Raw genomic sequence first — 27,641 nt, 5'->3', positions numbered from 1 at the left:
TCATGCGTTCAGTACAGGGGACACACTTCCTGAAGGAGTATTTTACGAGGGTGATGAAACACTGGCACGAGTTGCCCAAAGAGGTGGTGGATACCCCATCCCTGGCATTGTTCAATGCCAGGCTTGTTGTGGTTCTGTGCAACCTGACTTAGTTGAAGATGTCCCTGCTCAATATGGGGGGTTGGAGTAGGTGATCTTTAAAGTCCTTTTCAACCTGAACTGTTCTGTGATCCTATGAAGATTCAGTAAGGTGTTTAAACAGAGAGGACCTGCAGAACAAAACTAGAAGAACTAGATGTCGTATTGATGCTTGTGCTTACAACTTCCAGAGAGTAGAAATACGACCCAAAGCCAGTCTGGAGAGGTGTTCCTTAAGTGACTCTAAGGCATGGGGCTGGTAGCAAGAAAACTCAATTTTGCACATGGTTAAGTCAGCTCTTAAATCCAAGATTAGGATCTAACTTTGTTTTGATTTTCTGTGCCTGTGGCAGCTGAGAATTCCAAGAGAAATTCCTTTAGATGATCCATGCTAGCTTTGACATGAAGCAGCAGGCTACAAGTGGAGTAGTACACAAAAGACCTGAAAAGGGGCTGAGGTTATGACTGGACTCTCAGCTTCTGAAACTCTCTGTTGTTACAAAGATGGAGAAACACTATCTCAGATATACTAACTTCAAACATTCTTCCCAATCCACAGAGGATAATGAAACAGTAAGGATATAGAATATTTCGTACTGGTACAAAAATCTGTTAAGAAGAAACACTTTGCCTGAATTGGGTGAATAAAGCATTTTTACTGATGAAAAATATATGTAGAAAAGACTTGTGTGAAAGTCTGTAGCATATGAGTAAGATCTTTCGAAGTGCAGCTGAGACCAAAATCTCTTCTTTGAAAGAAGAAAACACAAATGTGCACGCTGCTCAGTCACAGAACGTTCACATCTTCAATGGTACAAAATAGCCACAGTTTCTAAAATGCTCCTCTGAAATGCCTGATTAAACGACATTGCACCATATTATCCCATCAGGAGCGCTTTATCACATCTATAAATCCAATTTAAATCTAGTTATAACAGGAGTGTGAGACAACAAACAACAGCATAAGAGCAGTAAAGGGAGCTTCTAGTTGACGATGGATGCCATACGTATTTCAAAATACCAAAATGAAGATAAAAGTTTTAAATTAAATTAAACAGTTCTGTAAATGAGTGATCTAAGACAGCACCAATGTGCTGCTCTTCTGTCCAGTTGCCTCCTGGAAGGAATGGAGTAACTTGAGACTGCAGTTTACAGGATTTTCTGTAGGATGGAGTTGGCAACTTCCAGGGATTCATCTTTCACCAAGACAATATCGTAAGAGTCCATGTATTTTTCCAAAAGCTCATCTACCTAATTGCAGAAGGGATAAAGAGAAAGATCTGCTTAGTTGTATATTTAATTATATATGAAGAGGTTTTGTCTATAAAATATTGCCCAGTCTTGCCACCAAATTCAGGAAATAAGCCATGCAAATATGTATTGCTCCTATGAGTGAATTGCATGGGGGGACAGAGGAGGAGTGGCCTGACATAACTGTGTATGCATTAAAGGATACAGGACCTCACGTTTATTCCAGGATCTCACACATAAAGATACCTAAAACTACTTCCTCAGCTTCCTGAAAGGCTGAGAAAAATAGAAAACTGAAGTCTCCTCTCTCCTGAATGCAAACAGAAGTGCATGACAACAAAACATGTTGTCATGCCAACACGTGGTTTTATACCTGAAGCTTAGTATAACGGACCTGTTTCTAACTCATACTGTTTCATTCAATGCTTACAAGGCTAGATTAGGCTACTTACTTTATCATTGAGATAGCCAATCTTAAGGATGTGTTCAACGTTTGCTACTCCATCTGCCATACTCAAGTCTCCTTGAGAATCACCCAGCAGTATGATGTTACTGTTGTCTTTTAGTTGCTTGAAGTACTCTGTATTCTTCAAGGCACCATCATGTTTGTTGTAAACATGAATCAATTCTCCTTTAAATCCTTTTAATACCCCCTATTTAAAAAACCCAACAAAACACTGAAGTTATTTCTAGAGTCATGTAGACACAACAGAATGTAGAATTAAAGAGGTGGTATTACTGTTGAAATGTAATATCTAAGGAGGAAGAAGATAAATTACTGTTAAATAATGTGATCACTGCAATAGCATTGTTAAGACTAGACAGGCAGCAATTCTCCCTGCCTGGAGGAAGAGTGGTGCTGTACTGGGCTGAGTGTGAGGTTGTCATTCAAGGGAATGAATGGTATCTTAGTCACACCATGCTAACAGTGTTTGAACTGTTATCCTTTGCTTCTGTTTTGCCTGGGAGAGTGCTGAGTATACAATTCTGATTTTCTGTTGCATTAAAATATTCATCTTGTAGTGTGTGTGTGTGTGTGTGTGTGTGTATATATATATATAGCTACTAAATACCACAAACAGTCATGTAAGAATGTGTTATACATACATTTTCATCAAAATCCATGAAATTGGAAACCACTTTGACATTAGGATGGTAGACTCCAGCCTGGTGGATAACTTCCTCAAGAATGTCCCCAATCCCAGCAGAAAATATGAACACAGGAATATTATGTTCACTGAGCTTATCAAAGAAGTTCTCATATCCTTCTCTACAACACAGAATGTAAATACAAATCAGATCTCCAATAAAGAAAGCCAACAGAAGTCCAAGTTTTCAGAAGACATTTACATCATCTTTGGAAAAGAGAATGGATTTTCCCTGAGCATTCACTTTCTTCTTTTACCTCATCTTTTTGGGTTAGCAAGAACCATCAGCCTAACAACATAAGACATGTAGTTTTAGAAAGAAACTGCTGCATCAAGCTCTCTGGTCTTGGTCTGTATAGTCTTATTTCCCCCAAAAGATCTATTAAAGAATTAAAACCAATGTCCCCTCCCCAAACACCCCAGAACAATCAAATGACTAGTAGAACTCTCTAGCAGAAGTCTGTACATCTCCTTTCCATCTTCCTTGCTTAAGTTTTGGCTTTCTGTAGGGTTATTGCCATAAAGCACATCTTGTTTTGCTTTTAAATCCTGAGAATGTTTATCGTGGCTCTTTTCTGAAAGTTTCTACTTTTTAGTACCCAATCAAAGCTATATATGCTATACCGGGAACAAGGGAATGTCATCTACATATGCTTTTTCCACACAGACACTGATGGGTAGAATTTCACCTTTAAAAGAGACCATGTGCTTGTCTGTTTTGTGGAAAATAAGAATTTAGTCAGTGTGATACACAAACACTTCCACAAGTGAAGTTCTAACATCCTGTTTCAGTCATGCAAAATTTACCAACAAGTTTGGAGAACTTTAAGAGATATAGTAGCCCCATCACATTTCAAGCAGGGATTTTGCTGGCTTTTAAACTTGCCTTTAGCCATAGAGGAAGAATAATACTTAATATAACATATGAAAGGTATTTTGCTGCATTTTTATCCCAGATAAAACTATTTTAGGGGATATTTCTCAAAGCAAAGTTGATCTCTGCATTACCCTTTAAAAAAGCGTCACCAGTGCAATTTCAAGAGGATGTGTCTACAGAAACGAAGCTTGTAGAGATGGGACTATAAAAACCCCACAAACCCCAGTTTCAGATCTCTAGCTTACATTGTTGTGATCACTGCAGGCATTTAGCTGCAACATACCAATGAGCTGGGAGCATGAAGAGCTTGCTATGTTGCAAGGTTAAGGTGTGTTCTCGGGAATGTTGTTTGGTGTCTGCTTCCTCTCCTCTGCCCCTAACACCCAGTAAGAATCTACAGAAAATGTTCCAAACCAGTATCATTTAATCAAAAGGAACTTACTTCAGCATAACATCAGATTCCCTCACAACTTCTGCAAACTTATCCTTTTGTAAGCCTTGTTCAATGAGAAGCGCATGAGATTTATTGTACCTAGAACAGAAACAAAAATGGGTTGAAACTGGCTTAGGAAGATTCACCCTTCATTAAATCCCATGATGAAAAGCATCCTGTATGGTTAATTCTTGCTCATTCAAGTTAGCAGCAAAGCAAAACCAGCTGTTGCACAACACTCAAAGAGATTAATTCAGTTCATGCATTAACTAAAGTTAATTACTGCTATTAATTTCCTTTTAAAAACTTACTAAATTGAATCTTAGTTCAAGATGGGAGATGTCTCTTACCATTCTACCATATATGGATATTTTTCTTCAATAGTGAGAGCTGGATCAATTTCAATGGCGTAATAGGTTTCTTTCAGCTGCAATAACTGAAAGGAAAAAACATCAGATATTTCAGAAAGATACATTAATCAACTCTTGGTATTTATCTAACCATTCTGATTACATTATTTAGATACAATGGGATCTGAAATGCTCTTTGAACAAAGAGCTTGTAAAAAGCGGATGCTGTTAAAATTAACTACGTGCTGCTATTAAGAATACAAATATTTCCGTTCACTTCTTAGTGGTGGGATTTCTTTCAATCTCACTCAGTTTCTTGAGTGAGAAAGCTCAGGGTTTTAAAGACTGGATCCCTTTTCTTGTGCTGCTATGTAATTCAACATACAGCACAGCTAGTGTTGTCTATACCAGTTGTCTGTACAACAAACCAACAGCTAGTAAGTTTTCTGTTTACCTTTTTCCGACATTCTTCTGTGATGAGCTTAGAGTTATCAATGATGTCTGGGGGGGGTGGTGAAAAAAAAGAAATGTTAAAACAGGATAGTGTATTTCCTTTGCTTTGCTCTACAACAGTGTAAATGGCACAGATGGCAAAGTTTGATGACACACCACTATGTTTCCTCAGAACTTTTCTTACCCACAACCAGTAAAAGGCACATTTCTCTTCATAAGCATGAAGATGTCCTTCCCCTCATCTCTGAATTAAAAGGTCAATTACAAGCTCTCTTATCTGTTTCTTGAGATTTAACTTTCTGAAATCATCATGAGCCCTCCGATGTGTTTTAGGATTCCCACTTCTTTAGTAAATGGATTCTCTTTTTTCTAAAAGGCTACAGGATAAAAATGCCGAGAATTATGAAGAGTTTACTATCTGGATCTTGCAGGCCTCAGGGATATTACCAGCTCTTAAATGTAAGTCGACCCTACCATATTGAGCTACTAGCACATTATAGTTCAGAAATTAATGTTTTAGCTGTGAATGACAACTTAACTGATCTCAGTTCACACAGATTGTTATTAAAATGTATATGCATAAAACCACATACAGGCAGTCACTAGGATACTTCTTCATTAGGATGTACAGGTTACATAACAAGTCAATATAAAATCTCACATATTAGGAAATAAATTGGATAGAAAATTAAAATGTAGGAAAAACTAAAAGGAGTGAACAAACCAATCTCCATTAAACAAAAAAAAAAAAGTACTCACTATGGCAAGTTGGACATCTTTTTCCATTGTAGGAAAATCTACTTAATGTCATATCAAAATCTGTAATAATCTATTTAAGGAAAGAAAAAGCAAAACTGTCTTACAACATGGAGGGACAAAATAAAGAATGGCTAGAAATTCTGAATGATCAACAATACCTAGAGCTCAGTAGCATGTGTCACAGAAATGCCCCTATTCTACTGAACTGCTGTAATGCAAACTAGTATAGCCCATGAGAGTAACTTCTTTCTAACACAACTGTTTTTCTAATTCCTTTGGTTAAAATATTTCCTGAAATTACATGTTTATCTCATTTACTTAACTAGTGTCTGGCTGAATTATACTTTAATCAACAACAACAACAAAGAAGAGTTACCATTTAAATTTGGGAGATCTCTTGAAGGCTGACTTCTGTTTTTTTAGAGATATATATATATATTTTTCAAACTTTCTGGCATAGAGCGCCAATTGCATGATTGCTTTCATTCTGAAATGGTTACACCTTCTACTATCTTTACCTGAAGTTTGGCAGCTCCACCTTTGATGAGGCCACAGATAATCTCCTCTACTCTCCCTGGGTCCTTAATATGGACAGTCTTCTTCTGAAACTCTGGCATCTATGAAGAATAAGAACAAAGACAGAAATCCACTTTACAGAGGAAAACTTACTAGGTAATACCTACTATGTATCAGCTTGGAAGCTCTGCATTTATTAACAGTTTTACGTGCCATGCATGGGACAGGAAGACAAGAGCAAGAAGAAACAGAAAACACTCTAGATGTATTAACTGATGATTGCATACAGTTGTTTGCTTTCAACATCTAATTTCCTTTCCTAATATCAAATTATTCAGTAGGCTGACACTCGCAGAAAAATGTAACTGTATTTGTAGGGAATAAGGGATATATATAGAAACAAGATGTATGGGATCACCCTGTGGGTCAAGTATGTCAATTGGAGATGGTGAACTTTAAAACTAGCTCTTTGTGCGGTTAATATGCCCTTAAAGTTTCAACACAGATAAAGAACACAGGCTGACTTTAGACACTGCTTGTATTGTTGGGAATGCTGCATGTGTCAACCGAGCGTTCCAGTACAACAAGGCGGAATAGTAATCCCTGCTCCTGAGCTGGTCCATCAATCATTTTCCGTAATCCCTTTGAAGAGTATTTCTCAAATACTATGAGAAATGCTGAATTAGGAAATAAAGGAAAAAACCACAAACCTCCTACTCCTCCACAAACAACACCCTCCCCCCCAGCCCCCCCCCAAGCCTTTACTCACTCTAAAAGTTTATCTTCAACCTTGCAGAAATGGTGAAAGAACTACTTACTGACAGAAATTTCCAATTTGCCCTGTATTTCCTACCTTTATAATCATGTATGGACTCTTCCCACCGCAGAGGCATCAGACATTCGCAGTCTGTCTACACGGGCATTTCTGATTAGTACAGTTTATTTTCTGTATCTATAACTTTAGAGATGATGAAGTGCTAGGAATTTCATTTCTCTCATCCTGACTGTTCAGCTTTCCCTGTCTCATACCGAGCACATAATCTTTTCTGCAGTGAGCCAACTGAAAAAGAGGCAGCTTCTGTTTCCAGACACACTTCTGGAACCAGAGTTCTCATATCACCAATTGTTACGAAGTCACACAACACTCTTTTGTCCTGCTTTCAATACTGCTAAGCCTTTAACAACTGCCTTGCAGTCAAACTGCAATTAGGTTATAATTTAAGAAAAAGATGACGTTCTAAAGTCTTGCAAACACTTGTTTCTATAATGGAAAACACACTTGTGTGTCAGGGAAAAGGAGGAGTTGGAGGTACCTTTAAATATCGGCTCTAGTCCACTCTGCCCTCAGGTAGGAGAAAACTATTACAGTTACATAGTTCTCAGCAGATACTTGTCTAACCCATTCTTCAAAAACTACTCGCATGTTCCTCACTTTTCTCAACCATCTATTCTAGTGCTCAACTATGTTCAGAAAAGTTTGCTTAATCTCTATGTACCCTTCCATACTGTAATTTTAAGCCATTAAACTTGGAGGAAAGTATTCTTTTTCACAGGTGCTTGCTGGGTATTTTCCCCCTTCTTCCTGCACTAAGGAACCCCAGTTCCTTCAATCTTATTTTGCAGAGCACAGTTTTCTAATCCTCTGACAACTCTTGATGTTGTCCCAGCCCATCCATTTGAACCATTCTTGAAACACAGCATCCGTAACTATGGGCACAACCTTTCTGCTGCACTCTGAAAAGGCCTGATGTGAAGGGCTATTTTAGACTCTATGTAATAAGTCTGCATTCACATTTGAATCTATTTACTTTGTTAGCATGAATACAGTGATAGTTACTCAAATTCAGTTGGTAATGACCAATTCTTCAGAATTACTCCTAGGCAGAAACAGGTAGTTACACAAAGTGCTCTATTTTATATTTAGTCTTGCTGGATTGTACCTTTTCATCCACATCAGCTCAAATTTTTCCATATAACAAGTAATTCTAATCCCCAGTATGTTTGTTGCTACTTTCTGGCTGATACCCTTGAAGACGCTAATGAAAACAGGAAATAAAAATCCTTCCAAAACCTTAATCTCGAGTCTCTGATTATTTTCAGGGTTTTCCACCCATCCAAAATACCTGTACCAGAATACCTTGCCAAAAATTCTGAGGTCTTGACAGGTTATTCACTAATTCTTTGCTTTATAAATCTCAGAAAGAAACAGATCAGCTACATCCCACCTGGGAGTCACTGAGAAAGTTATTGAGTGTTAACAAAAAATAAAATCCCTGGAAAATATCCATGAAAGAATTCCCTAATCTTTTGAGAAATACAGTTACAAAGCATTTTTAGATATTTATTCACAATTATCAACACACGTAGCTTCATAAAGTGAAACATTAACAACTCTTCACAGATGTTTCATGGTATTTCTTTTGGTTGTCATACAGCGCTGGTAAACAAAAATAACCTTACCACTGGTTTGGTGAGTATACACTATTTTTTCTCTATAATGGAATATGAAGCAATTTGACTCTGTTTTGTAACATTTTCACTCTAAATTGGCTCATCTAATTCGTTTGACTTTCAAGAGGCAAACGATACATGTATTTTTAGACTTGGCATGCAAAAATTAAAATGGAATCTAAATGCATGTTTTTCTAAGTAGTTCAAGCATTACTTGGTTTAGTTAAGATTCTAAGCAACAGACTTCCTAATATAATTGATTTAAACAGAACAGATGTTGGGGGAGATGGAGAGATCAGAGGGAAAGGCTGTATGAGGAAAGTTGGATTGTTTGCTACTGTTTGATTTCAGACATGCCTTTTGTAAGTTTCTGAAACAACCTAAGGAAAAACCTCCTTAGTAAACACTTTAGTAGATGGTGTTAAAGAAGACATTACTTAAGACTGTAAGTCTGATGAAAGCTTCCTGCTCTGAAGTTGTAAACTGAAGATCAGCTTTTAAGATACATTTACTTCTAATACATCTTTCATTTTTACATAAGAATTGAAGTCAGTTGAAGAGGATTTTATTTTAAGGGTGAAAAACATGAGTCTTCTGCAGCAAGTATAACTGAGGCAATTTCAGTCTCACAGGCACTTTCACAGGCAAAACCACATCTTCATTATAGGTATGGCATCTGATAAAGCCTCAGACAAATATGGTTAGTTGAAATAGCCATTGTCCCCATCACTAGTTCTTTGTATTCGTATCTGCAACTGCACATTAACTAGTTCTTTTATTTAGGCTTTATCATTAGAAGTAAATGAAACTGTCAAATAAGCAGTCACCAGTTTTCTGGCAAATTGGCTCCTTCAATATCAGGCTCCCAGACTAGCTCTTGTCTTTTTCTTGCATATTTGCCATTTGTCAAGAGTCAGAAGAGACAAGCAGATTCAAGTTGGAAAGAACTGATGAACAGATGAAAGAACAAAGAGTGAAAGAATGTAAAGAACATTTCAGTCAATTTGCTAAAATTTGTTTCTATTAATTGGTTAAGAAAGCTGTAAAGTCAACTCAATATACACAAAAGGCCCCAAATTCTGATGCTGGGGAAGAACACATATGGAGAAATACCTGAACAAAAATCTCCACAGCACCTAACAAAGGCAAGAAAGCTTTTCAGAGCAAAGAGCTTCTATATTGAGAACTTAACCTACATAACCACAGGAAAAGGAATTTCACATTTTGTTGTTCTGAAAGTACATCCTATTGAATTATTTATATTTCCCTATCCTGTCATTTTATAAGTGTGAGAAGAGTTTTGCTTTCTTACTAAAGATATCTATATGTTACTGAACTAGCTCAGGGGCCAGTGTCTCTTTTAAAACACGTTAAGATGACAACTCACAAAGGTAATTTGTAATTGACTTCTATGCTGGGCAGAAATACATTTAAGTTTCCAGTCTCTGACATTTTTAAGGAGCCTTCAAAGAGAAGCAAAGAGAGCAAAACTGAACAAGATTATTTTAAAGGTTGAGCTTAATTGAATTTATGAAAAGGAAAACCAAAGATCTGCTTGTTTGTGATAGCAGGTAATGGGAATAAGGATGTAGGAAATTCTTTTGTAGCTAATGATGTTAAGAGTCATACCTTGATGAATGAACCGTAATGGATTCACGCAGCTTTGGAAATCCCCCAGTCCTACAAACCACAGAATGGGTCATTTACAACAAGGATAGTTCTGGAAATTACAAGTCTATTTAGTACCTGAGACATGCATCTGGGTTAAATAAAGAGAAGTATTTACTGTAAAGACCCTGCTGAATTCTAGTTTTGAAATAGTTTCCTACATACAACTGGATAGCAGGAATGGGACTAGGTGATCTTTAAGGCTTCTTCCAATCTAAACCGTTCTGTGAGTGCAAACAAAGCTGCTTTTGTGTTCTATCTGGGTGCTGTTTTCTTAGTATTTGAGACAGATTATATCTAAGTGCATGCTCCATCAGTTCAATTATAAAAAAAGAGTTGGTGATGATCACTAAAATGAAAGGCAGGTATCCAAGTGAATTCACAGCTGCCATAGCAAGCATTTCCAATTGAGTATCCTAGTGAATTAGTAACTGATTGTGTGCACCAGGTGGAGTGTCATATTCTGGAGTTAAGATTATACTGAACTTTTGAATCTACCAAGCGCTGGAGATAGAGCAGTTACTTTCTTCCCCTACCCAGTAAAACAATGTTAAGTCCCTATGATATAAAATAACAAAGAAGTTCAATAAAAAGGGAAATTTCCTATAAAGGATGATTGTGGGACCTTCTTTTGGTTTTCACTATCTGTAGTTTTAAGTTGGGGAGGATGAGCTGATGAATGACTTGCTATCTTAACTACATGGAGATACGGCTCATTTCATAATCAAATCTTGATACACAGCCTGAAATAGTACTAGTAATAACTACAAATGTAAGATGTTATCATCAAAACTGAGGACATGAAAAAAGTGGGGCAAGTATTTTTATGCTGATACCTGTAAGCCTACGTTACTTGACAAAGCTGGGTTTTAGTTTAAAAAGACCAGTGTGGATCCCAAAAATCACTGCTAAGGAAACAAACACCCTGCATTGTGGCTGAATAAGTAAATCTCAATTACCACACAGTTTCTTTTTTCCTCTTTTCCTGGTAAACCTGCATACACTAGACTATGTTCCAAACCTATTATCTTTTGACACAGAGGACACACAGGGGTGGGCTGGCAGGGAGAGGGAACTATTAATGTAATTTCCAAACAACGAAATTGCAAATCAAAATGATTAAATGGATAGGAGTCAATTATTTGTAAATTCTAGTCTAGGGTGACAGCTTCCATGTAAAAGAGTACAAACCAAGAATAAATGGCATTTACTTTGGGAATTGCAGATGCCCGATTCTGAGGTCTGAGACTAGCTATCACATATACTTACTTATGGACATGTACCAAAAAGGGCAGGACATGGCATCAGTGATAGCTCTGAAATTTGATACCTTGGCAAGCTACAGAAAATTGGTTTCAGTGCTCTTGGTGTCAGAAAGTAACAGTTTGGTGAAATCGTAAGAAAAGGGGCACATTCCTTAATTTACATCTTACTTTCCACTCCCTTTTTCTTTTTGCTATTACTACAGAGCATTACTTTCATCTACTTCACAAAGCAAAGCTTACCAAAAAGCTTTTGAAAAGCATGCAACCTTTTTCATGTAACTTCTGCTATTTGCAATGTACGAGCTGCAAGAAGCAGGGAAGCTGTAACAAAACCACAGAATGGGTGGGAGTGGGTGTGTATCTTTTCCTCCATCTCTATGTGCTCATATATAGCTACATGTGCTCTTATATGTATAAAGCAAGACTGGCTTTGAATTCAGACAATTTGAATTGTGGTCCATGAGTGCAATAAAGGTTTCTCTTTGCAGCTCCAGCTGTGAGTAGGCTTATCTTTCAGACAGGAACATTAAAAGCTACTGGATTGGATGTCAGCATGGTTGCATCAGACACACCATTAGGTGCTGCTAGTCAGGAGACCTGCACTAGTGATCATGCAATCTGCTAGCATAACCTGAGCTCAGGACAGATAGATATTCATCTGTAATTATAAAAACATAGTCAGTTTTCTACTCGTATGATGTAAACTCAAATATGGTAGTAAGAAATCCTTAGTAACTAGTATTACAAATCACTTTTTTGGTAGTTTTGCCAAGAAATAGCCTTAGGACTACTTATCTGAAAAGTAAACAGGCAAATGTTATTTTGGAAATGAAAAACACAGAACACTGAATATCTTCACAGTTGCTTGATAACATGCTGCAAAACTAGATACCCAGCACAGGTTCTATGAAATAACCTGTCACTACCTAAGCTATTTTAAGAAACTGAATAGGATGTGTACTAAAAATATTTTTTCCTGTTTTGTTTCATTGTTTACATCCTTTTACACTTAATGTGCTGGATTTGGATACTGTTTTTTTTTTCCCAAACTAAAACATATAGAAAAATCTGGAGAGAGAGCTTCCAGAGAAAACATGACAACAGCATTTCCTCTTGTGCATTTAAAGGAGAATACCTGTGCGTTGAGCTTAGGGCACTCCTGATTCTTCTGTCCTTGATTTTGTCCTACTGCAACAGCATAGGTGGCAAGCAGAGTCCAGAGACGCAGGGCTTGCATGCAGGCTGCCAACAAAAACCAACCAAATCCTTTTAAGAATTGGTCTCCTGTATTATGTGATCTTTGCTACTCCTGTTGTACAGAAACAAACGCAGACATGCATGGTACAGAGCTACGTCCCTCTGAAAATACCCACACTTACATGGCTGCTCTAATACGTATTTAAAAGCAGAGCTGAATTCATCTACTCAATACAAACTGGTAAATATATTTACTCCTTCGCTGCTGTTGCCAGTTCTTTGTATCAAATTTTTATACAAAAAATAGAGCTTGTTACAATAAACAACCGTAAATAATGCTGCAGCTCATAACCTTGGCTTAAAAACGCAGGCAGAAGACTGCTGTTGACAGAAGCTGTGCACACTTACCAGAGGGTTTTGCAAGAGCAGCTGCCAGAAGCAAAAGAAAATTCCTCTTGCTTGAGAAGCACTAATATAGCAGCACAGGGTGCAGTTGAGGGCGTTTCCAAATGCAGCCTGACTAATCCCCATGCAAAACCCCAGGGTCCTGTGACGCACATCAGCAGCGCACAGCAGTTTGTTGTGCTCAGCAGTACAGACTGCCGGGCTTACAGCCCATCAGTTGCTGTACCAACAACAGAACATTTGACCTGCGCTGAATGAACAGCCTTCGTGGATGCAGCAGGCGAGTGGGGGCTGCTCTAACAGAGGAAGACGCTTGTTTTTCAAAGCAGAAATTTACTACTTAATTACTTTTTAACCCTTTTACAAGACCTTTCCAGGTGTTTTAGGATTTCCTGTTGCAGAGCGTCAAATTTCTTACAGCAGCTTGACATGGTCTCATGAACGTGTAGGAGGGAGCACAGATTTATTTGTGTAGAAGCAGCAAATTAATTACTTAATTAATCTTTGCTTTGACTGTAATTATCTATGTGATACTGAAACAGGAAATCAAGGAGCTTTGTCAGGATTTTTGAGAGACAAGGTGCCACAACATGTTTCAGAAGTTTGTAATTTGCCTTATCAAAGACAGTAAGTAGGTACCACAGAAGATGCATGTAAAAGGAATCTCTATTTTGCTGTCAGAGTATGAAGGAAGTATTGTCTAACCGTATTTACACTTTGAAGTTGTGTAAACACTAGGAAGTGTCACACGAAGTTAACTCTTACTACAGCAACAGCGTGAGCTTCCCTATGTTACCCTGTCAGTCATATTCAACCTTAGGTTTATGATCACTAGTTCAGTCCAATTCATACGTGGTCATGAATTTGACCCATGAAATCATAAGAACTGAAGCAAGGGCAGGTTAGAAACGTAGCATGTACAAAACCCCTAGAGCTACACCCCACCCCTCCCAACCCCATTACAGGACACTAGAAATTCATTGGTGATACAAATTTCCATGCTGTTTTTCTACATTAAAAAAGAAAAAAATCGATAGACTTTTACTAAATGGATCCATATGTTTTGTGTCCACATTCCAACTGGAGGCCAGTATGTACTCTATCAGAACCCCTGTTTCGACCCAATGAAACAACTACTTCTGCTGATAGAAAACATGCGCATTTCATCAACACGTACCATCTTAGAATTGAATAAGATCTCCTCAAATGTACATGTATATGTCTGCTGTATTCTGAAGCAGCAAAACAGTTTGAAAAGTGTGTTCAAAAAATGACATAATCCCTGCAAAGACTATATATAGTAAATTGAACATACCTGGCATTGGTATTTGCCAGGATTTATAGCTCCTATTAATCTACTTGTTACAGCATGTGTCTACTGTTGTAATAGGTAACATACAGAGAATGCTACCTTTTATAGTATTTTAATATAGTTAGCATGCTTTTGGCTAATAGTATCTCCATAATAATGTTTGAGAAAGATATGTATAATACATGATCTTGAACTAATATGAATTACTTGCATTGCAAAAAGCTGAAGCTTATGTCAGTGTTGGATTTACAATTAAAAAAAAAAATCTTATGAACAATGAAGTAAAATATGCTTGCTAGATGAATCATGGAGTTCAGGTAAAGACATCACTTGATACATCCAATTTCTGGAGTACCTGCCTTTGAGATTTTATATATATATCAATGGTGACAGTGGTACTGATAAATGAGTCTTGTGAACCTCCCAGGTAAGACTGGGACATGGTGGATGGTGGAGGTGGCCTGTTGATATTCTGGTACTTCTATGGTGTGATTCAGCGAGAAACAAAATGCTAATGATATCAAGGAATTCAAAGGAAATGAGCTTGCTTTTGATGAAAGTTGGGGAAACAAAAAAAAAAAGTGTGGTTTTGTTGGTTTTTAAAAAAGTTATATCCAATTTAAGGTTGAAGAAAAGAGTTGCAGAAATAAAGTCCAACTTTTACAGACTAATTTTCGCTATACCAGCCTAATTAGAAAGCCTTTTAAAGGAATGATTGCAGTGTTAGTGAAAGAGCCAGAAAGTGACGTGGGCAACATTTCTGTAAACATGAATACAGCCAACACCTAATTCTTAGAAAAATATCTTCCTGTTTTTCAACGAGTATAATTACTTTCACTTTAAATGAAAACATGGTATATGAAACTCCTCATTTACAAAACAAGGAAGGCTGTCTTTGCAACTCTTAAGAACCCTGTGTGTCAAACAGTTTATTGACAATTGCTACTACTGACCATGTTCTGTTACTGCTGATTGAGTCAGTCAGCATTTTGTTTAGTGTTTAACTTTTGGTAAGAGATGAATTAAAATCACTTCTTTGTTGAAAGAGAGAGAAACCAAGTCCAGCTGGCATTTCTCTCATGATACCAAAGGTCATTTAAATATATTTTAAGAACCATGAACTAAAGATGTATAGCTATTGCAACAGATAGGTTCTATTTTAACCTTCTTTCTTTGGCTGAGGGCCATATCTCAACTGCAGAAGATTCTATGGAGAAAAAGGGGGGGAGGGGATATAGAACAACACTTAGAACATTAGATGAGTTGTTATTGATATCAAACTAGGAAAATGTTCAACTTTATATGGTGGTGTGTTGGGTGAACTTGGTTTGCAAGGATTCAGGATGCTCTCAAAGAGTATGAGGCACTGGAAGTTTTAGTCTGAAGCAAATAAAAACTGGTTCTGCTGGTCCTTACGCACCTCTGCCCTACATTGCACCTATTTGTGGAAAGAAATTAACACAGCAAAAGTAAGTTACATAAGCAAGTAAGCTAAACTTTTGTTGTTTGAAGTAGTAAAGTTGAATACTTCAACTAAATTGCCATCAGCTTTAAAGATCAAGAAAGGTCACATTTAAGAGTTATTTCTATTAATTGGAATATTTGCTACAAAAATTAGAAGTGACTGAATCCTGTCTACAGTATTCATTAGTAAACATTAGCTAGTGGCTTTTCATGAGCTTACTACTTTTTATTCTTGTTTAGTGAGCCTACTACAACTGAACAACTTTGAACACATAGCCATTTCTTTAGCATATTGCCCAATTTTACTTGAGCAATGCTTCATTTTATTGCAGGGATCAGTTTTTAAACTTCATGTTTTTAAACTTCATGTATTTGTTTTCTAATTTTGCTTTTGTAGTAACTCTACTTAGTCCGTATTTTCCAAACCAGACTACTTGATATAACCTCCACAAGATAGGGAAAGCTAACCAAACCTTAGCACTCAAGAATCAAAACCAAGCAGAAGAAAGGAACCGACATAAACCAGTCTAATTCAAACATGATTTTTATTCATGCCATAGTAAACTGAGTTAATGATCAGCATCCTGGCTCTGGGAATAACTTTTTCTATTTGTGACCATTACAAGGAAAAGAATGTTCAGGTTGAGGAAATTGGAGTAAACAGAAGTTTAGAAGGCTGCCTTGCAGGAATGCTGGATATCACTTATTTTTCCAGTACAGATCTGGTGTTGTGCTAGTCATATTTACAGCTGGTATGATGCAATACAGAAATGTTTGTTTATGAAGATGTGTGTGCATTATGGAGATGACTCATGAGGAATGTAAGAGATTGTTTAAACATAAAGGGCTTGAACAGCACTTGCTATGGGAAGGTGCTAAGAATTTATTAAAGACTGAATTAATTAAACTGTGATTAATCCAGAGAAGACACATGCTAAGAACGTGAGGGTCTTAACCTGACCCATTTTAAGGAGCAGCAGTACCATTGTAGCTGAGAATTTATTTTGCCTACTCAACTATCACATTTTGAAGAGGAAGAAAACCAAGTGCATGCTCAAAACCAAATAGAGGAAGGAAATGCTGTATCACAAAACATAATTAGAAATTTTATTTGATGTTAGATCTCATCAGAGATAAATCTTTCTTTACAATATAAGAGAGAACTTGTGTTCTACAGTCTGACCATTTATGGCTGTATTGAACACATGATGTTACCAGTGATAACACATGCACTAAAATGTGTAACAAATAGATAACTTATTTATTCTTGCTGTTTAATACACCAGTAATTATGATGTTCAATTTGAAGCTGTGACTTGCAAAATTCTATATGGAATTGATTGTTCAGATGAGAAAGTAAAAGATACTGCAGCATCACTGTCTCTTATGCACCTTCCTCTTGTACTTACAAAGCCATTCTGAAAGCAGAGGTTTCCTCTGGGTGGTATATCAACAGGCGTTTTGAATCTTACAGGAAAGCAGGAATGAAGGCGAGCCAAACACACTGCTGACTTGGTATACTGAAGTTCAGGGAACAGAATAAGGGCAAGAGGTTTTGATGGACTTACACATTAATCAAAGATACTTCTCAAACACAGAGGTATTGTTACACATTAGAAAACTCAGGAAGAACTGCAAGAACTGTGGCAATAGAAATCAACACAATATTTAAAATCCTCCATAGAGGTTTATGAAGAACTGACAGTAACTAAGGTCTGAATTTCCAGTATTTCATGTGCTCTCCTCCTGTCAGTTACTACTTCAGGCAAAAATTTAGTCTGAGAGTATATATGGGGTACAAGCCACATGGAACCAGATCCAAAGGTTCTGGGAATGAATGAATGAATACAGTGCAGGGCAGCTACATTTTGCCTGCACTTGTATGTTAGGAGAATCGCCTCATCTCTGGGCTCTGTTCCCCTTCCCTCACTTTGGAGAGAATTAAACTGATAGGTTAGAAAAAAAGGGGAAAAAACACCCCAAAGTCCTGTTTAATAATCAACGAGTATCTGGAAATGATAAAGTGATCTTCAGTTGGTAACCATGTATCTTGGAAATGCTAGTCTATAAATGGCAGCCTACCTGAGCCAGAGTTTAATCTGCTGGGTTGTTTTCCATATTTGCATTTCACTGATGCCTGTTCTTGCCAATGCTTTCTGGATAGCCCTCTTTATAAATCATTATGCACTCTCAAGTTAAACACCAAATGCAGTTCTGGTTTCTCTATCTTACAGGGGACAGAGCAGAACTGGAAAAGGCCCTGAGAAGGGCAGTAAGGATGAGCGATGACATGAAAACCTTCCCTACAATGAACAGCTGAATATAATAGAATTCTTCAGCCTGGAAAAGAAATGACTGGATGGCACAGAAAAAGTTAACAGGGAAAGACTGTTCACTATCTCTTCCTGGGTAAAAGTAGTAATTATCAACTAAAGTTAACAGGAGGCACAATCAAAACAAGTGGAGACAGCTAGAGGTCACACAAGTAAATTAGTAAGATGTGGGAATGGGAATTCTTTTCTGGTGATACTGTAAATTTACACAGCCTTAAAAAGGTACTGGATAACAACATGAAAAAAGCTCAGGTTAAATTACAGCCACTGTCTCTTAAACACAAGCTGCTGGAGGCTGGGAAGTCATTCTAGAAAAAAAAAAATCAGGACAATTTGTCCCTTTCTTAGGATTTTCCTGGGCCTCTGCTATAGACTACTGCTAGACAGTATCAGGGCAAGGCCTTTCGTGGAAGGTAAGTCAACACTCCCTGTTTGTAACGTGATGGCAGGGAGAATCTTTTGCTCTTTAGGATAGTGCTTCAGTTTCATTGAAAGTATCTTATTTTCTGCTCATTCTTCCTTTTTCCTGCTGGTTTTTCTTCAGAGAGCATGAATATAGAAAATTCATTTTTGACAAATTGGAATTTGAGTGGTTCTCTCTTTTTTCTTTACTACTGCTGTGGTAACAGCATAGCTATTGGAATCTGGCTATCTGAAAGATCCAGTTCCCTCTCATCTTACACAGAATCTAACACTCACTGAAAGAATGCTTACAGGTGAGGTGCTTGGTACAACTAATCCTTCTTCAAAACAGTACAGAATTCTAAGAAGTGGCCGTATGTAGATACTCTGGCATTCTTATAAATTCTTACTCAGCTATCAGGTGTGCAAAAGCTCACCTTGCACAGTAATTCTGATGACCTCAATTTTTTCCCCAAAACTGCACATTTGCATATATACTTTTTATAATTAAATATTCTGTATGTATCTGTATGCTTGGAAATAACTTAAAACAAATGTTGGCTTGCCTGGAAACTTCTCATGTAACGCTATCTAAAGTGGAATGTGCATTAAGCCCAAGGCCTGGACTAAAGCAGTTGCTGATGATTCTCCTCTTATCTGCTTCTAAGAAAAAAATACCCATCTGCTTAGATTTTTCTTTCCACTAAGAATGCTGTATCTAGATCAAATAAACTCTGACCCTTGAATAGTGGAGTTGCACGACCAGTTTGAAAACAAAGTCAGTAGGACAAAGTTTAATCTACAATTTATTGCCAGACACTACGATTCTGATGGAAGAATGTAGTGCTAATATAGTATACCAGTTAAAGTTACACATTGAGACCAATAGGTTTTTAACTGTTTTCTTTGCGTACAGACCCTTCTTTAAACTTCTTGGAAAAAAACGTATCTGTTAAGTCTAAAGATGAAATACCAATATGATACACTCAGTTTAAAGGTAATAGCACAATGACTTGAGGCATGATGGATTGTTTTACCTCCATTGTCCCATTGTTTTATGGGTGTTCCTGACTGCTGGAACTGTTACATCCATTCAAAGATGTAACTGGATGCTCCTTTTTTCTTGTAACTCTGCACATTTTTCCCTCTGGAAGTGTTACGAGACATGTTCAAAACAAGTCTGTAGTAATACTACCACTACTATACTTTGCACTACGCTACTACTACTGCTAATGTATCAATACTGCTGTTGCTTTTGTACTAATTCCTTCCCTTCAGTTTCACATAAAATTTCTCCATGGTAACATGCAGACCAGGTTCAAGCTTACCCATAAGTGATTTATGTTGCAAAGACAGATGCAATCCAGGATAAAAAGTGTTGCATCAGTAACCGGTAAGTGTAAAATTTACACTTTTAGTCTGAAAACTTGTAAGTTTCCAACATAGAAGGAAAGCTTTCGAGGAGCAGGGTTAATGGTACATTTTAGTGGTATTCATTCTGTCAACACAAAGGTGGAGTAAAACAAACTCTTGGGTAACCCACTCCCCAATAAACTTAAATTATTTCAGGGATCCAATCTCCAAAGCAGATGAACAGTTGACAAGTGGGGACAAAAAGTAGGAACAAATAGATTTGAACAGGAATCCTTGGTGGCAAAACCAGCTCAAGAGGTCTCAAATTCTGTATTCAGACATATTATGAATCTTCAGTGTCTAAATGTGGGCCTTGCCCCACCTCTTTAAAAAATAAATTGCAAATTAAATTATTGTTTTAAAGGTTGGCATATATAAAAGCAGAAGCCCCATTTCCTTCTAGCAATAGGCATTATTCACATTATTTATGGAGTATTTTTGTAATTATTGTCTGAGATAAGCCAGTGCAGTTCTATATTCCTTTGTGGCATTACTGAACAAAAATAGTTAATTTTAGTATTTAAACATGGTGTCTTTGACCTGTGTGCTGCTACCTTAGGCATATGTCCACTTGTACTGCAAAAATGCTTAACTTTTTTAAGTATTCAAGTAAACCACTTTATTAATACAAGGATTAGACAAATTACAAAAATCCAGCACTTTTAATAAGCAGGTTTTTTTTCTTACAGTCAGAAACTCCACACAAATAAGCTAAGAGAGATGTGACCAGCACAACAGCCACAGATTCCAACTTCAGGGCACAGTGCCAGTCAAGCTGCTGCATGATAGATGTGGGACTAAAAACCTGCCTACTGCAGTCATCGTAAGTTCTCTGATGTTTTACAGCAGCTGACCATTGGTGATTGATTACTTTTGGGTAAGAGAAAGCAGCTGACATCCAGAAACTGGTCAAGGTGTAACTGCTATACAGAGAGCTATGCCCCAAGAAGAAACAGTAAGTACGTATCAACTGCTGCACAGTAAGGTGACCACAAGAAGGCAAGGGGGAAAGTTAGACTTCATGTCTTTTTATTTTCCACACCCTTCACGACAGTATATTATCCAACTTTCTTGCCCAGTTTTACCTGTGCTCCTATCTCTGCATGCTTGTTATGAAAGGAGGCCAGGAAGAATAGTTGTGAGCTATTCCTGCCTCACAGTTGCACTTAGCATGTGATAAGATCAGCCAAATTACAGTGCTGAGCATCTGCCAGGCCCTCTGCATGCAGGAGCAGTTCAGTTGTATGTGTCTGACCTGGAGTCAGGTAGTGGCCAAGAAATGCCGGCTGCTGTGGGACAGGATTTCTTAAATGAGAGGTTACGTATAAAATAAGTGTATACCCATGTTCAGAGATGCAAACAGATACTAGTGCCACCTGCTGCTCTACACTGTCTGCTGCAGCTCAACTAGCTAGAATGTAAATACTGACAATGAATTGCCATCTGACAAATGCACCAGATTAAAGCACTGAAATCTAACAGTGGGCTTCTCTTCTATTTTGCTTGAACTTCCCCCATGATGTAGTATTCACAGGAAGTGAAACGTATACTGTACTACACTGGCACAAATATGTGTGCATATGCACACACGGAGAGAAGAAAGGGGCTGATGGATTGAAGGCTATTAAAGTGAATTGGAAATAGCCAACACAGGAAAAGAGTCTGTATTTTGCATTGTGCAATTCATTCAAGTGAAAGTAAAAGGTAAGAGGCAGCTATTTAACTTTTCTTTAAGGAAAGAACTTCAAAAGTTCAGGTATTTTTAAAAGATTTCCAGGCTTACACAAAATGTGATGTTTTTACATTTGCAGGTACCTTTGAAATTGCTACTGAATTTACAGCTAGTGTTCTCCTGCCTATAAATGCACTGATCCATACCCTGGGACTCTTCAATACCTACAGTGATCAATTTAGGTATTTTTAATACAAGTTGATAGTTCCTGTGAACTCAAGACTAACTGTTGGAATGCTATGCAACTTTAATTCATAATATGAAGAATTTTGCAATGATAATGTGCATTCAATTCAAAAAAACCTTCTTACTGCTTCTGTCATTTGACAATGAAAGGTAACATGTCAGCCAGCTTGGATGGAGTTTTGGGTGACATGTTTTAGTGTGACCCATCCCTGCCCATGGCAGGTGGGTTGGAACTTGATGATCTTAAGGTCCTTTCCAACCTTAACTATTCCATGATTCTACGAATACTTGCAGTATTTGCTATTGGTCTTAATCTGCATAAGAAGTTTAATAGAACACATGCTATTAAAGCTCAACCAATAATTCTTGCCAAGAGGAAAAATTCACTTAGAAAATATGACTTAACACATAGTAAGCATTTATGAAAAGGTAAATATATTTCAGAGCAGAAAGATTCACTGAAAGATTGCTTTTCTGGCTTGGTCAAAGACTTCATACAAAAGAGAAAGCAGCAAAGAAGCTGTTCTGAGCCTGTACCTATAATATATATCATATCCTGACATTTCCTTATAGTTACTACTTGAAGCTCAATTTTCAGGTGCGTAGATCATTATTATGTTTTTGATAACTGTTATAATGAAGATAAATAAGTTCTAAGGAAACTCATGCAGAATTAAAGATTCAGTTGATCTTCCCATACCCATTCCTTCCTTGTAATAATGTATGTTTCAAGACTTAGTGAATCAAAAAAACCCTCAAAGGTAGCAGCAAATTCAGAAAATTAAAATCTACTTCTGAAACAGATGATTCAATTGTAGGATCAGCTTATTATACTAAGGTAAAATATTAATATGCACACAATGTATATAGTAGACTACTTTTTGATTCTTAACAGTGTTAGAAAAGAATATTGAAGTTTTTCTTCTCCTAAGACCCAAATCTTTAAATTTTCCAACTGAATTATTTTAAAGTGAGAATGAAAACCTATTAGTGGTATCTAAGTTGTATCAACATAAACTATGCTTACAGTGTGTTTCCTGGCCTGTACAAACTTGCTTTACAAGCCACATTCTAGGTAATTATGTATTATGAGTATCTGTGCAAAAAGCCCGTGGGCAACAAAACCTTGTTTTAGTAATGCTGGTGTTTACCACTCTGTCAGTGTGATTTTTCTTTGAGGGACACAGTCTAAACAAAAAACAAGACAGGAATAGTTATATCTGCAGCACTCATAAAATGTAACTTGGATTTAAAATTTTAACAGTATTCTAAAAATTATTCTAATACTCCACCTGCTAATAATATAAAGGCTCTCACATACATGTCGGTAGGTAGGGGGCAGTATAAGGTCACAGGAGCTCTTTCACATTTCACTACCTTTTATTGATTCCAGTTTGCTCAGGCTTTAATTCTTCTTCATCTTTGTAAAGGAAAAAGTATGTATGAAGGAGTTTCACATACTAGCCATTTAAATTCTTGAGTATGGTTGCTACTTATTACATACTCTTTTACTTCAAGTGGAGAATGTTGTGAAGGTCTCATGATGGAGTAACGTCACGGTTACTCTAACAACTGGCTACTAGCAACAAGACAAGAATGAAGTGGGGAGGTATGTGATTGCTGCCAGTTGTAAAGGTCTGTATCCTTTGTCTGTGGCACAAACCCCCGATGACCTATGAAACAAGATGCCAATCTCACCAGAGACTGGCAAGTAAAAGAAAATAATAACAAATCCCCACACAAACCCTATGACAGTCACATATGTTATTTGATTTCTTAGGGAAGTACATAAGTATCAGTTACTTCACTTCTTTCTTGCTTGCTTATTTCTCTCCAGGTAAACTGTAATACTACAAAGATCAACGTTTCTTTTCCTCCCCCAACGTATTAAGTAGGAATCTGTCCAGAGATTTTAACAATGACTGGCTAGAAAGTTTCCTGTAAAAAGAGAAATTTTTTTTGATACAAAGTCTGATTTTCTGGGAATTGGATCCAGAGACAGAATGGAGAAATAGACAAATGTAACTAAGCATTTGCCTGGTTTTCTGGATAAGAAACCTGGGAGAGTAAGGAAGTCTCAGTTTCAGGTAGTCTGCTACTCAGGTTTCAATCAGCTCTATTATGTTTCTCATCCTTATAAAAGAAATACAATAAAAAAACCCCAAACAAAAAGTAATAAACAAGCTGCCAAGAAAAAAATCCAAAGTTCAACAATGTTGTTTATGAAACAAATAACAAAAAATACTGTTACCCCATTAAACAGTTTTTCTTACATTAACCCCATGTTTTAGCTAGTATGGACTAATCCTTGCATATGAGTGTTATCAAAAGACTTGGGCAATGTTTTTCACTCTCGTTTGTGAACACCTCTTTTCTGCTGAGTTCCTAAAAAGCTTTACAAGGAGTAAGCAAGAAATGAAGTCTATTGTTAATAGAACTGATTTGCTATATAAGGATCCACAACTTCATTGCAAACTTGTTTCAGGCCTGGAAAGTCCAAAAGATTGTGACCGTAAGGTTTAATCTCCTTTTAAAGTAGCTATCAAGCAGCATCTAGTATGTTACTTCAAGAATCTAATTAATTATTAAGCTTCTCTTTAAATTAAAGTTAGCAACCTTGTGGCTAACTATTACCTTCACCTGACTACAGGAATACTTTTACAGTTTCAGAGATGGCAATTTGGCTGTGCAAAGTAATACAGAAGACTTTGGGTGACAGTTGCTTCTTAACACATCGAGTACAACTTCATGTGACTGGCTGTATATTTACTATTAATGCCTCTTTTATTTCAGAAGTGGAGCCAAATTAACTCTGCCTAGATCTATCAGTGCCTAAGGGAAATTCCCTGTTTGCAAACTTCAGATGGTCAATGAAGACACATCATTAATACCTGAATTCCAAACTTAAATCTTTGCTTCCAATTAAGATGCTGTAATTTTATGGTGCCTTTATTAAGTTTAAATTTGTGTACCACTCTAATTACTTTGGTAAAGAAATGTAGGATAGATATTTAAGAATTTCTTGGGGTTTGTTATTCCACAAGGAAACTGTTACCCTTGTATTTTTCCACAGTGCTTGAGAATCCTTTCCACTTCTCTTCACATTAAACATTCTTGGTGTCACAATCCCCGATACTAACTTGTCTTATAGATATTCTATTTGATTTGTAATGTCCACTCTCCTTTTAGCTTTTAAACACACTGTAAGTTGGCTTCTTACTTACATTTGAGTTTTACATGAGTTTTGTTTTAACTAGGAAAAAAGTGAAAAAAAAGTATTGCTGTAGTTAATGATACAGAAATATTTAATTGGTGAGAACTGAAGTCACATAACTAAGGTGTAAATAGGCCCGCTCCCCACTGATTTTGATGACCTTATAAATTAACGTAATGCTGAGTCTAATGTGGGTATAAAACCAAAGTGTAATATTCCCCAAAGGAAATATGAATAAAAAATATCTGCTGAAAATACAAAACCAATCCCGTAATTTTAATCTAACATGGAAGATCAGCCTGCTATAGTAACTCATGGATTAGGAAAAAAAACCCAAACCATTTCAATAAAGCTGTACTGTTCTCCCCCCGCCCGCCCCCGCCCCCCCCCCCCCCCCCCCCCCCAACTTGCACCAAATTACAGACTGGAAAACACCTCCTCCCCAAAGCTCCAAGGAAGGTCTCTCTGGCGATAAACTAAACCAGATGCAGTGTTTTATCAATGACAACCCTTAAATCAAATTACATTTGTGAATAAAACTATTACAGGAAGTTCTCCAGAATGCAGCATATTCAAGTAAAACAAATACATAAACCACATTTTTGCCCTTGTAAACTTTATACCAAGGAAACATAACTGTTTCTCTTATTGCAAAGAAATTTCACAGGCTGATTACATGTCCACTGAAGATACTCCCTGAGGGAGAAAGAGGACTTGCAGCTGATGAACTGCTTGTAAACTGAGGAAGCTGCCAGTTGGAACAGTGGTTGAAACTCTGGCTAAGCCAGCAGATAGTATTAACATGTTCAGTATTAACATCCAACTGGTAAAACATTCCCACCCAAGATAGCTGACATGCTTTGAACAAGCTTTATTTTCCCCTTGCAATTTGAAGTTCAGAAAAATCTCTGATCTTGAAAGCAGAATTTTTGGACTTACCTATTTAGGATCATAGGTCTGTGTTCAAGAACATAGCTCTCAAAATGTTATCTAAAGTACATACTTAAGAGTTTCACTTACCAGAAATCAATTTAACATTGGTGTAACGATTTTTTTCTCTACCAAAGGCAAAATCTTTGCAACAAAGATAAAAGCTAAAGTCTTCCCAGCCAAAAGACTATTTAAACACTGCTCAGAAAGTGAATACAAATACATCTTTAGCAATTATTAGGCACTTTCTGAATGACAGCTCAAATTGGACATTGTGAATAGGAGTTGATGAAGCTATTGGAAGTATTACAGCACTAGAAGAAAAAAAGTTATTTATAGTTAACCAGTGCTATGCCACAGTATTTTTCAAATGAGTTTTGTCAAATCTTTCCATAGAATCCAGAGCCGTTTCTCAGAAATACATCTAACCCTTTCCATAGTGACAATCCAAGCTTTCTGCTCTCCCACAAGCTAAGTGGGCTCACAGAAACTAAAAAGCAAGACACCCCCCTCCAAAATGCTGAAGGCTGTGGCTGATGGTAAGAAACAGCATTCATGTTTTTTCAACTCTGACAACTTTATGACTACTGAAACCCCACAGTGGAATTCTTTTCTGGACCCACGTTACCACACACTGCACTTTATGACTTCAAGTCAAGTCTTGCAACATGTGAGCAAGTGAGTAGTTACACAGCTCATAATTTACACAGAGAATCCTATCTCTTAGCAGAAATCTATGTTTCCATGTGTAATTAAAATAAAGAAATCTGAGCTTTTAGTAAAGTTTTGCAGGGCAGATCACAAAATATCCATTGGCTAACATCAGCATATTTAGTTTCAGTTCCATTCTTCAGTACTGTTCTTCACCAGTGTCCAAACCATAAACTCAAATTTTGATGGATTTCAGCATAATCAGTATATTGTCTAAATTAAGACCTTTCCCCATTCAGTTAATACCTGATAGGCAGATATTTAAATAATACCCTAAACACGAAGTTTAACAAGCGCAGTGCAGAGGGAGCTCTATCTTCCTTTTATAGTAACTGAACAAGACATTGCCTCCCAGTTTCAACAGATGGCTGAGCATCCCCTCCTCCCACCTCCCTGCCCTCTTTTCTTGTAAAGAACTTACAAACAGGCTTTTAAATTACAACCAAGACCTATATAGGCCCGTATATACGTATAGCTTTATGTACAGCTACACACAAGCTGGACAAGACAGGATGAAACTGACGCTTTCAAGGCTAGTGGATCTTGCTGTGATGGAACAGCCTCCAGCGTCCGTCCTTATGGTCAGAAACCGGCCACAACATCCCTCCTCCGCCCCTTCGCCTCAAGGGGTGGACATAAGACACAGCCCCACACATCTGGACAAGAACGCTCACTCCTGGGGTCGGCCTGCAGCAGGAGCTGCAGGGCAGCGTGTGAAGGAGAAGGGAGCCGCGTGTTTTAGGTAAAGGGCTGACATTCGAGGGCGGCGTCACCCTGAGAAGGAGAAGGAAAAGGGCGTGCGGCCGGCGGCGGAGCGGGCCTCTTACCACGTACCATCTCGATGATCTTGGTCTTTCTCCCCGTCTTCTTCTTCATGGTGAAGATGTACTGCGCCAGCACCACCCCGCCGACCAGCACGCACACGCTGGCGCTGGCCACCGCGCCCATCTTCGCCACGGCGGTCCTATCCATGGTGGCCGCCCGGGGCACACCGAGAGCCGCTGCTGCGGAGCGGGGCCGCTGCCTGTGGGCG

General features: G+C 37.6%; 1 protein-coding gene across 9 annotated transcripts; it reads right to left on the bottom strand.

Annotated features, from left to right (window-relative positions):
* Nucleotides 1–774: 774 nt before the first annotated feature.
* NT5C3A (5'-nucleotidase, cytosolic IIIA) lies at nucleotides 775–27,641 on the bottom strand. 9 transcript variants are annotated; one of them, XM_061464778.1, is made up of 13 exons: nucleotides 12,915–12,937; nucleotides 12,445–12,551; nucleotides 10,006–10,056; nucleotides 9,204–9,323; nucleotides 8,913–9,062; nucleotides 5,928–6,026; nucleotides 5,410–5,479; nucleotides 4,652–4,698; nucleotides 4,198–4,283; nucleotides 3,857–3,946; nucleotides 2,497–2,659; nucleotides 1,842–2,042; nucleotides 775–1,389 (listed from the first exon to the last, which is right to left on the bottom strand). In XM_061464778.1, exons 5-13 carry the CDS (start codon nucleotides 8,961–8,963, stop codon nucleotides 1,288–1,290), a joined length of 909 nt encoding a protein of 302 aa, XP_061320762.1. In that variant the 5' UTR covers nucleotides 8,964–9,062; nucleotides 9,204–9,323; nucleotides 10,006–10,056; nucleotides 12,445–12,551; nucleotides 12,915–12,937; the 3' UTR covers nucleotides 775–1,287. The 9 variants fall into 9 exon arrangements, with proteins under 9 accessions (XP_061320762.1, XP_061320761.1, XP_061320760.1 ...); XM_061464777.1 differs by lacking the exons at nucleotides 9,204–9,323; nucleotides 12,915–12,937 and adding an exon at nucleotides 27,443–27,464; XM_061464776.1 differs by lacking the exon at nucleotides 9,204–9,323.

Source organism: Pezoporus flaviventris, unplaced genomic scaffold (genome assembly GCF_033815535.1).
Source record: "Pezoporus flaviventris isolate CSIRO_AGI_PZ_B2104156 unplaced genomic scaffold, CSIRO_AGI_Pfla_v1 ptg000037l, whole genome shotgun sequence".
NCBI lineage: Eukaryota > Metazoa > Chordata > Aves > Psittaciformes > Psittacidae > Pezoporus > Pezoporus flaviventris.
This window is presented reverse-complemented; position numbering and strand designations above follow the sequence as displayed.